The 11,572-nt window shown below is 46.1% G+C and overlaps 1 protein-coding gene across 4 annotated transcripts in view; it reads right to left on the bottom strand.

Annotated features, from left to right (window-relative positions):
* Positions 1-6,816, bottom strand: part of LOC135804462 (uncharacterized) — a 41,974-nt gene extending 35,158 nt beyond the window's left edge. For 3 of the 4 annotated variants that reach the window (XM_065318340.1, XM_065318339.1, XM_065318338.1), the window contains exons 1-4: positions 6,474-6,814; positions 6,331-6,379; positions 3,713-3,858; positions 150-213 (exon numbers count right to left, since the gene is read on the bottom strand). In XM_065318340.1, coding sequence (XP_065174412.1) covers positions 150-213; positions 3,713-3,858; positions 6,331-6,379; positions 6,474-6,583 — 369 coding nt within the window. In that variant the 5' untranslated portion in view covers positions 6,584-6,814. Of the gene's footprint in view, positions 1-149; positions 214-3,712; positions 3,859-6,330; positions 6,380-6,473 lie in introns of all 4 variants that reach the window. The other variant, XM_065318341.1, reaches the window with a different exon arrangement.
* Between the last annotated feature and the right edge of the window lie 4,756 nt (positions 6,817-11,572).

Genomic DNA, 11,572 nt, shown 5'->3' on the forward strand with positions numbered 1-11,572 from the left:
GGACACACAAAGGTGGCGCCAGCTAAATCAAAACGGCTAAAGTCACAACCAACTAAAACAGTTCACATGGTACAATGCCTGGTGGCAAAATGAGTCCTCGTTGCGCCAAAGAATTGCTATTCCTTGGCACTAGGTTCATTGCTTCTTACCTCCAGTGCTGCTGCAAGGCCTTCGCCCATGGCAGTCTCGTTCACCCCACCGCCACAGTTGAAGCTGCACACAAAACAGCAAGTACATGTAACTTAGGCAGGTCATTGATACGCCAGAACAACGTGTGGGCTGCTGCACAGATCAATATTATTATACTGTACACTCTAGCATATGTAGGTTGGTTCTCTTCATCATGTTATTGTGACCAATTTCATAGATGTTGGTTGCCTCGTTACTTTCTCTCCCCTCTCCTCTCACCCAAGCCATTCTGCATAAGCGAAGCTGTGGACGCAGCATACTGCTGCTACACTTCAACGCGGAATGCGTATAATAATAATAATAATAATAATAATAATAATAATCCCGTTTGTCTCTTTCCCTCAAACCAGTTAATATTTTATGACTTGGGGCTCCCCGCGTGCTAGTTTGTACGTGAAGTGTGTGGGTACAGTGAGGGCTGCGTCCCACCCGCCTGTGTGGATTCACAGGAAGAGTGAGTTACGAAGTCTGAAGAAAACGTTGAACGGTCTCTGCTGGGATGACGACTACACCATAGCTCAGTGGTTAGAGCATCGCTGGCTACAAGCGAGGGTCCCTGGTTCGAGTCCTGGTGGTGACAGTCAATTTTTTCTTCAGACTTTTCCCGTTTGTCTCTTTCCCTCAAACCAGTTAATAATAATAATAATAATAATAATAATAATAATACACTCTAGCGGTGCCAAGCTACACAGAGCAGACATCAGGCAGGTAAGTTGGAAAAAAATCGTTTAACCCTAACCCTGGGAGCCATCCCCTACTAAAATGCATCATACACAACATTTCGTCATGATGATTTTCGCTCAAAGATGCATGAACTTCTTAACGTATGTCAGCGCCTTTAAAGCCATGGCCTTATATTCAAAACACCCCTGCTTTCCTAGATATTTTAGATGCAAAATGAATCACCCACTATGCCATACCATAAAAGTCCACACAGAAATTTCAATCTAAATCTACTTGTTCACCCTTCCTGCTGGGCTGTAAGTTTGTTAGCATAGTACTTATTCCTTCATTTTTACAAAACATACTTCAAACGTCATTTCATTTATGAAGCCCATGGCTTTATAACTGAGACTGGCTTTATAATCGAATATACCGCCATGGCTTTAAAGGTGCGGACATACGGTAGGTGGATTTCTCATGGGTACTACTTCGAGATAATAGCTATTATTATTATTATTACAGTATAGAGTTCTCAGGAGCGCACACTCGTAAACCAGCGACGGAGAAAACAAAACAGCTGAAACAAGATGATAATTTGGTACAGTCGGACGCCACTCTTCAAGCCATAGATGATCTCCAGCGCTGAAGATCTGTACCGTGCTTTTCAAAATCTAGCCCTCTAGACTTTTTTCAAATAATTCAAATCTGCTTTTGAGAAATCTCTTCGGGATATTGCTCAGGCAGTTCACCTAGTCTCTCATAAGTATAGGTTTCCAAGCGATCGGATACCAAACACCCAATTTCAGAAATTTCATGCACAAAGTGTTACTGTAAGTCTACAATTTTTCGGCCTAGTCAAATTTCGGCCTCCCAGGGCTAAAACACATTTCGGCCGCATTAAATTTTCGGCCTGTACTGCTGCTGCCTGTATATATACTATAAAGAAGAGGCACCTGTGACGTGTGTTTGTCTGTGTGTTACGCAGAAGCGCTGCGGAGCAGCGCTGCCCTGAGCACGCGAAGCGTGCGAACAGTGTAGCTAGCGGCCGCAGAAGCACTGAGCACGCGAAGTGTGCGAATCGTGTAGCTAGCGGAAGCAGCCACAGAAGCACTGAGCACGCAAAGCGTGCGAATCGTGTAGCCACCACCACGTGCTGAGCACGTGTGCTGTCCATGTACTTGCTTCACCCGCATGCCACGTTCGGCCAGGCAACGCTGGCCGGGTGCTGCTAGTACATTATAAAACGGGATTCACAGAAGCTTTTTTGTGATGCGACACGCGATGCGACGTGATCTGCGACGGACGCGTGGGATGCGAACTCGCGAAATACCATTCACAGAAGAAGTCCGCGATGGGACAACACCTTGCTGATTAGGGCTGGTTCACATATCGCCGGTACGCGCCGGGAGTCAACGGGAGTGGGCCTCTTGCAACCTCTCCCGGCGCATTACGATTGTGTGAACCAGTGCAGTCGTAACAAAATCATACGGTAAAATATCGCAAGGGACCGCCGGCAAAGTTGGACAGTGCCCAACTCTTGCGATCTGCCCCGGCACCGATCCCGTACGATTTTGACCAAAAGTGGTTTGTGAACCGTTTGCGCCGGTGATCGCCGGCTGCCGGAAGCCAGACTTTGTCAAAATTTCAAACCAAGGCTCGTCCTAAATTTTCCTAAACTCAAGCTAGAGACGAGGTTTGTTCGCTTGCAATCGCTTCAAGGTGGCAAATAAGTCAGCATACCAACCCGTCCTTTTCGGATCATCTGCATGACTGTTATACAACTTATGAGACAAATACAATTGAAACAAATAAAAAAATACGATGGATACATTGGCAAGTTCTTGTGACTTCATCAACGTTTGCATGCATAATTTCGACACCATTGCTTACTAGACTGCAATAAAATGTGTAGAAGTAGTTTCCTGATCTCCAGTAAAAGGTAGCAACCAGTGGCCATCACCGAAAGACCTTGAACTACTGAAGAAACAAAGAATTCAAGCTTCAATTGGCAAACCTGTCGTAGCATTTGGACACATCCTGTACTACTTTGTAGTAGATTTGGTACTCGAACAGTATGCGCAACGGATCGGGAGCTGGCTCACCGCCGATGTCTTGCGATGTCTTGCGGCGCCGATTTTGCTTATGTGAACCAACCCTTTGGTGCGGTTTGGTACAACTTGTACAAATTTATAGGCAACTCTTGAACCTTTGTACAACTTTGCTGTAGAAAAGGTCAAAATCGTACGCCAAATCGCTTGTCGCATCGCAAAAGTTGAGCCAAGCTCAACTTCTGCGATGGCCCAGTTGCGTGGGGTGTGAGATGGCTGCGATTTGGGGATTTCCCGGTTTCGTGGCTGTCGCATCGCAAAAAAAGCTTCTGTGAATCCCGCTTTACATACTGAACCTTGCAGAACAAAATTTCGGCCGAAAATTTGCCCAGGCCGAAAATAGCCGAAAATAAATATGCGCCGAATATTCGTTGACTGACAGTACAGATTTTACGTGGTATTATATATGCGGGCCTAACGCGGCTTTTTGAAACCAGAAGGCTTTACTTTTGAAACGCTCCATAGTTCTTGTCATGGTCGGTCCAATTATCTTCCTCTTGCTGAGACCTTTCCTGGAATCCCTAGACTGTGACAATAGACTTGAGTGACTAGAACAAGTTACGATCCACCTGCCAAATACGGGGTGCCGTAGAATAGAATCTGCATGCATCCCAGCAGCAAGCGCTTTGACCTTCCTCCCAGAAGCCATGTTACAGAGGGATAACGGATGAGTTGAGCAGGTGAAACAGGAAAAGAAGACTAGAAGGGTGGATTACACAAAGAAAGCAGCGGAAATACAAAAGCAAGCTTACGGGACAAGGTGAAGGTAGTCCATGAGGGTTGCTAAGTTGTTGGTAACTTCACTGGTTTCATACGTTGGCAATACGCACAGATGAGGGCCATTCAAGATTACGAGAGTCATCTTAGCTTCAGCTGTGTCCGCTGACTGACCAGACGTCTACATATGCACGCCAACATGTATGCACATACAAAAACACAAGTGCACACACGCCCAGTGACACACACACACACACACACACACACACACACACACAGAGACTTGCTGGTGGGCACACTCGTATACAGAAAGGACACTGCAAATACTGCAAGGATATCCTGATACACAATGAGATAGAGCCTGTGATATTTGACAGTGTGCGAATAACTTGAACAGCAGCATGTGGAGACAGTCATTCGTCCCATATTCCCAATTGGACTTGCGTTCCTCCAGTGAAATGGGAAGAGTGTGCCCTACTTGCTAGCAGTAGATAGAAGATAGGGACTTGTGATCTTCTGGGCGCTAAAAAGAATGAGGCTGGTCCACGAAGACTGCAATACGTGTACCAGTTCCATAGGAAGATGATAACATGGTTTGAGGGGGGGGGGGGGGGCTTACTCCCATGCACTGAACTGATCGTATAACGGTGTATGTCATGTGCTGTATGAGCAGAAATATTCGTCTGGAATTTAATTTCGTCTTTTTTGTCCAAGGAGCTTTTGGACTAAATTAAATGCCGGATTAATGTCGATGTCCAGCTTTTCAATACTCTCTTATTATCTGATCCATGGATGAAATTTACAACCGGACGAACTCCCTTTCTTTGGAGTAGACGAAATTATTGACCGACGAAATGTTCTGCCTGTACAGTACACGTTGTACATGTACCGGTATACCGATACTGGGTTAGGGCGCGTTCAGACTACCGATAAAAAGTGACGGAATGGGAAAGTTTCCACGGTGATTTGATCACGTGACGTTACTGGCACGCTACCGGCGGAAAAGTTTTACTGCCGCGGCTGCTGCGGCAGTAGAGCCTTTCCGGCAGTAAAAAGGGTGCTCAGGCTGGAAAAAAAAGGGAAAATCCCTTCTCAGTGCCGCGGTGGGAGCTGCAAAACTTGCATACCGGTAACGTTAGTTTATCGGTAGTGCGAATGTCCTTCACGGTTTGTCGCCTTTCACGGTTTGACGGGATTCATGGTAGTCTGAACGCGCCCTAATCCTTCTGCAGAGAGCGGGTCCTGTGATTCGGGACTGTGCTTCACGCTGGTGGCACCCGCATTTCTTGTAGATCTTGTTATAACCTATAGTGCGTTTCAAAAGTCCAGACCTCTGGTTTCAAAAAACCGTTAGGCCAGCATCTATATCACATAAAATCTGTGATCACTTTGTGCATAAATTTTTCGAAATTGGGCGTCCGTTATCCAATCGCTTAGAATTTTATATGAGAAAAATTGCGTGAGCTGCCTGAGCAACATTCCGAAGAAATTTCTCAGAAAGCTCAAACCAAATTTGAATTTTTCGAAAAAGTCTAGAGGTCTATACTTTTGAAACGCACTATAATAACTAGGGCTCAAACGGTCACGGTCTTACCCCTAACGGTTAACTGCTAAGCTAACGGTCGGTTTAACGGTTATAACCTATAAGCCACGGCGATCCTGCGGACTCTTTTTTAACCGTATATTTGACTATACTCATTCAAAAAATGTACCCTATCCAGTACAACGCACACATGTACATTTTCTTGCATGCTCATTCATACATACTCTCACACCAAGATCAGATATGACCGAGTTGACAGCCCAGAAACTGCGTACGCGTGCGACAGCCTGCGAAAGTGCATACTTTGCAACGACCTGATACTTGAAAAATTGACTGAAAAGTTACTGCGTAACCGTTATCTGTATCGGTTAACCGTAAATTCTTCGTAACCGGTCTGCAACCGGTTAATCGGACTAACCGTTTGAGCCCTAATAATAACCCTGTCATTGTCTTGTAATAATCTTGTAGATCTTGTTATAACGTTCAGTCGAGACTGCCTGGGCCTGTCAAGTGCAGTCATAATTTGGTGGCTACGACCCTGTAGTCTCTACATAAACAATGCACCTGGACGCATAGAGTTTATACAGTGAGCTTTTACTGCCGCCATATGCTCACTGGCACGTCATCAGCTGATGAATAAAATAAATAGTGAAATTGGGTCGAGTCTGATTGGGAGTAAGGGATGAACGCTGTATCGCAGCCTCCGCTGCCCAACACCATTCGACTCAGCGCCCAGAAGACAACAGGGTCTGAAAGTGTCACCATGCTTCTGCAAGAGCAAAGTGATGTTACCCAAGAAGTGTTCCGTGCACTCCCTATCGGGGGGGGGTCCAGGTGGAGATGTGCAAATTCTATTATGGATATGGGTGGACTAAGCGTCCATTCGACACAGTGCCCAGAAATCTACCGGCAGATTTTAGGCCGTACTTCCCAAAGCAAGCGCATAGCATGCATAAACGAGCGGCTGTCAACTGACCAAGTGTGTATTGTCTTGAGTTTGGAGACTGGAATCACTTGTGCCATTCCATCACATGATCACATGAAGGAAAAGCACAGAGTAGCCAAAAATGAATGTTTCTATTATGATTATGTAGTACATGTACCAGTTACCTCATTCTTGACAATACTGTGATGGCAGTTATTCCTTTCCAAAAAGTTCCTGCATGAAGACATGAATGAATGCAATAAAAATAAACAAGGAAATCAGGAATCTTTCGTGTGCTGAGTATATTAAAATGAAAGATAGCACATACTCAAGCAATGGGCGTATATAATCTTCATACAGCGGTTTGGCAGCCCGCATCAATGATGAGCGCTCCACGACCAACACCACATCGCAAGCTTTCCGCTGGGAGTTCTCCATCGTCGCAACACCTCTCACATCAGGAAATCCACAAAATGAGCATGAGAGGGAGAAATTGTTTTCTACTTTATGACCAGCCTACGACTAGTGAGCGGGTATTGGAGCGTCCAAAACCATAATCACAAACGGTTTTCACATTCTCCAGGAAGCTCGGGCCGCGGGAGAAACACTCGACCTGTTCGAAAGTATCAAGGCAAGCACTTGCAGTAAAAATTTTAGTTGGCTGAATGACGTCTACTCTCTCATTCTCAAGTCTTCACCATGTTCACAGCAGGGAGTCGTATTTTACGACTCCCTGGTTCACAGTGTAACTACATAAGGCCATCATTTTTTATATCTATGTTTCGCGTCAGGTCCAGAATCATATGCGAGAGGTGGAAAAAAATAAAAAATTGCAAAATAATAAAAAAGGCTCATCAGAGGTGTATGCACTGTACATAGCACAAAAGCTCGTGCATGGTGTACATTCGAAAGAAAAATCGTACATCGAAGCACAACATCTTGGTTATCAGCATGAGTAAATATTCACTTTGGACGGAGGAGGCAACCGTTGGTGCCTATGCTTCGCTGGATTATTGTGCTCAGACTTCAGCAGCGGTGCAAAGAGCTCCGGAACGACGCATCCTCTCAGCTTGAGGCGATCAATGCGGTCTGGTGTAAGCTCATAGAATATTGCTCCCAGATGCCGAACAAACGATTTACCAATGCTGGCCTAGAGCCTAGTAGAGGCCATTTCTGAATCCCAGCTTCGCCGTATGCAACCAGTCCACACTTATGACTCGCACGATCGTACATTCACTGTGCATGTTCGATTTTTTTATTTTTTTCCAAAAAAAATCAAAACGTATGCGTGCGGACGACGCGAAACATAGCTATAAAAAATGATGGCCTAATGTAGATCTACATAGAGTGCATGGTAGATCTACAGTACTATTGCCAGTATTGGTACTGGACTAGCCGACTTACAAAGTACACCAGTACACCAGGTACAATCACGTACACAAACGTGTAAGTGCACGTGCACGTACGTGCACAATGCACGTACGTCGGACGTCGTTCTCTGTCCACCGTACCCTGCATGCACTACTGTTGTTTTTACACTTCTTCGTGCTTTGTAATCAATGGTAATAAAATTAAAAGTCTCTAATCTAATCTAGTACACCAGGTACATGTACACAGGTAGGTCAGCATGCTAGCATGCAGTCGACTGCAGGAAGTCGTAAAATACCGGTATTTTACGACTCCCTGGTCGACTGCCTGTGCCTGTACATAATTATTATGTAGCTGTGTCTGTCGCCACTGCACTCAAACGAGCCAAAAATACGAACAGTCGAAAGCTAGGGTCAGTAGGGAGTACAATGTAGTAAAATACAAAAAGTCAAAGCTACAGATCAGAGTACAGTTTTGTCGTGACATGATATCCCATATCCCTGCATGCTGAGACCCTGAGTCCCGTTGAAATCACGTACACAAACGTGTAAGTGCACGTGCACGTACAATGTACGTGCACGATGCACGTCGTTCTCTGTCCACCGTACCCTGCATGCACTACATTGTAGCACTTCACCGTTCACGCCGCGAGTCTACGGGGCACCACAGCACAAAAGAGGCCGACCCTGCATGCACTCGACTCGTCACGTAGAGGATATAACCCGAGTCAGAGGGTTATACCGGCTGAATATAAATCCCGACTGCGATAGCAGGAGGGATTTATATGAGGGTACGGTATAACCCGACTACGAGGGTCATATCCTACTTATGCCAGGTACCCCTACGCATTTCCAGAACAACGAACCTATTTGGAGATCTCCTACATCATGCAGTACATGAACATCTTCTGATGGTTATCAGTTGTCAATTGAAAGAATGGTCGAGCAAGGTCAGAAGGAGATTCCTCCGTGGATGTTTGGCATACGATTTCCTTTCAGTTCCAGTGCATATTGTAGCATCTTCATGATCTTGTCTTGAGTCGTGAGCGGTGCGGAAGTCGACCGAATTGCTGCGGTGCTGGAGTTTGTCGTTGAATCAAACTACCGTCACTAGTTAGATTACAGCTTGGACTCTTTGGGAGTAAGTGTTACTATAATTATGGTACAGTGCTGATTTTCACATGGGGCATCTCATAATCAGTTTTGCTTGCAAGTAGATGCATTTGCATACACTGTTTTGTATCACATTTCAATCCAATCTATTGTAGCCTTTTCCAATCGGGTTGAAGTACATGTACACTGGTATTATAAACTTATTTACGAAGGAGACAGTCTGTTGATGATCTTCAACTCTTCGAAGTACAATGTACATTGCTGGCCCATTCGGGATACTTCGTGGTTATTCGACGTTCTTTATCCTCAGATTCAGTATAACAGAATACTCTGTAGACGAATTCCAGGTCATTCTTCTTTTCCATTGTGTACTGTTCCTCGTCAGTGTGCCGTTCTGTGTGGAGTGTACACGCGCATGTGGTGTCCGTTGTGTCTGTTTATGTATGGTCCGTGCGCTGGAGTACTGCCGCCGTACAAGTTCACTGCCTTTCAGGCAGTGAACATGTACGGTGGCAGTGCCCTAGCGTACGTACCGTGCACCGGGATTTATATTCTATATAAATCCCGCGCGGGATTTATACTGGCCCATATAACCATGGCTAGACGAGCGCTGATTGGCTGAAAACAGGCCCTCCGTACCGTACCATGGTATAACTCCTTTTATCCCATGTAAATTGTAATGTTCCCGCGTACCCGTTCCCGCCGGGTGGACAGAGAACAGTACTTCTCTGCTAATTCTTATACTGTGACGTCAACCGCAGAGAAGTGACATTTCTGCGATTGTCGGGAGATTTGCGCGGATCAAAACGCTGCTTTGAGTTTGAGTGGGGGATCCGCCGGCGGGAGGCCGCAATCATCATGATCATGCGTAACCATCATGATTCGATTGAACAATCAAGACTTCATAACCCCTACAGCCCTGAGTCTTGAAACAAAGGACTGATTATTCACTCGGGCTCGGTGTGCTTGACCCGACCGCACTGGGGAGTCCTCGGGCGGATAGTGCTTGAAAAGGTGGCAGATTCTGCTCGAAAAGCAGTGAAATTGGCAGAACCATACAAACCTTATGGCGGGCAATTCCTCGAATTCTGCTCCATTTCTTTATCCACATACCAAACATGCATGAAACTTACCAGAAAAAGCACCGAATTCTGCCAATTTTTCTGCCGCCATTATCCGCAAAGGCCTACTGGGGACGTAGTACTGTTCCTCTCGATCCGTCACCTCGTCGCTCGTCATCATTGGTCGAGACATCCAGTAGGCAGCAGGAAGCTTGCAGCTATGTGCAGGTCAGGGCCGTGTGGCATTGAAGCCGCAGTCCACGCAATGACCGACAACTCCCCTGACACTGATGGTGTTCTGTTGGCTGATGCGGCTTACGCATTCAACACCCTGAACCGCAGCGTATGCCTCCGGAACGTCCGCCATCTGTGCCCTGCGCTGGCAACGGTGGCCATCAACCGAAGCCCGAGTCGCCTATTTGTTGGCGGTGAAAGCATTTCCTCCAGCGAGCGCACCACACAAGGGGATCCTGGCAATGCCTCTCTATACGCCCAGTGTCTGCTCCAGCGCCGGGTGAGCCGGGTAATCCACCCGGTTGGGCGGCGCTTGGACCCGGTTGAAAATATAGTACCGGGTCACCCGTGACCCGGTTGGTACTTTACACTTTCGAACTTTGAAAGAACTGACTACATGGCTTGTATGTGTCAGATACTTCTTCTTCTTTCGTACTTTTCTCCCTGTCCTGAGTGTCCTCTCTTTTCTAAATGCGGCTATCCATTCGCCTTTGGGCCTATTTCCCGTTTATTGTCCGAATTAAAATAAACCAACCAACCAGTTAAAGCATGTGACTCGGCTGGTGAGACAGCGCCAGGTACATATGTACCCGGCTCCGACCCGGTTGAAATGGTTGCGCCAGGTACACGTGTACCCGGCTAGCTGTCTACATAGGCTACAATGGGGCTGTTAAGTGTGACGTCACGGCCCCTTCGATACGCATAGCAACGGAGAGCACTGGGGACAAACAAAAGTCGCGTCCTCTGGATGGAACCAGTTGTCAAAGGCAACAGCATCTAAATGACTGGAGAGAGAGCAGTTTTTCTTTGCTTTTTCTTCAAGCGATTGTTGTCGCTGTTTACTCCTTGTTCTTTCCTCTACAAATCTCCTGTAGTCGTCGAGGGCCTTCATAATGGCTGTGAAATTGGCTGCACACTGTAAAACTCCGTGTTTGAGAGTGCTTTGAAGATTCTTCGCGTCCTGATGGATCAAAGTACGAGCGCTCCCTGTGGATTCGATTATATGTAGGTGAGTTGTTCAAGAAATCAGTGTCTTCTTTCTGTCTCTGCCCTCACGCTGGCACAATAATATCAGCCTCTATATCCATGACAGCTCGCACCTCCCGTAAACTGCATGACTTAGATATATTCTCGCCCTCCGTGGTGATTGAAGACCATGGAAGAAGAGTTATTATGTTCAGAATGATGTCCTGAGAATATAAAATAAAATAATTCTAGGGAATTGTTACAGGGTATTTTGGAAGGATGGAGAGAGAGAGAGAGCACTGAAGTGTTTGTCTCACTGTAATTACTCCAGATTATTGAATGGTGTATGATCTACTCGATATTTTCCACAATGGTTTTTCCTGATTTGCGGGATCTCTTCTTTTGCTGTTTGCGTATTTACAGGAAGTGACTGTCTGGTGTATCTGCACCAGATCCTGGGGACATGAAGTCAGATGCAGAGGCAGGGTCGTCCAGTGATGCAACACTGCCGTTCTATGTACAACGTCACCGCTAATTCTCCCGGCGAAAACACAAAAAGACAAACACGTCAAGAGACTACAGTATTGACCGTTCTGGTAATGAATCGTGACTGCTCGGACAGTCGATAATCGAAGCACAGAGCACCAGCATGATGTTTTGATATTGGGAACCACACACCAGCTCAA

The sequence above is a fragment of the Sycon ciliatum genome, chromosome 1, assembly GCF_964019385.1.
Source record: "Sycon ciliatum chromosome 1, ocSycCili1.1, whole genome shotgun sequence".
NCBI lineage: Eukaryota > Metazoa > Porifera > Calcarea > Leucosolenida > Sycettidae > Sycon > Sycon ciliatum.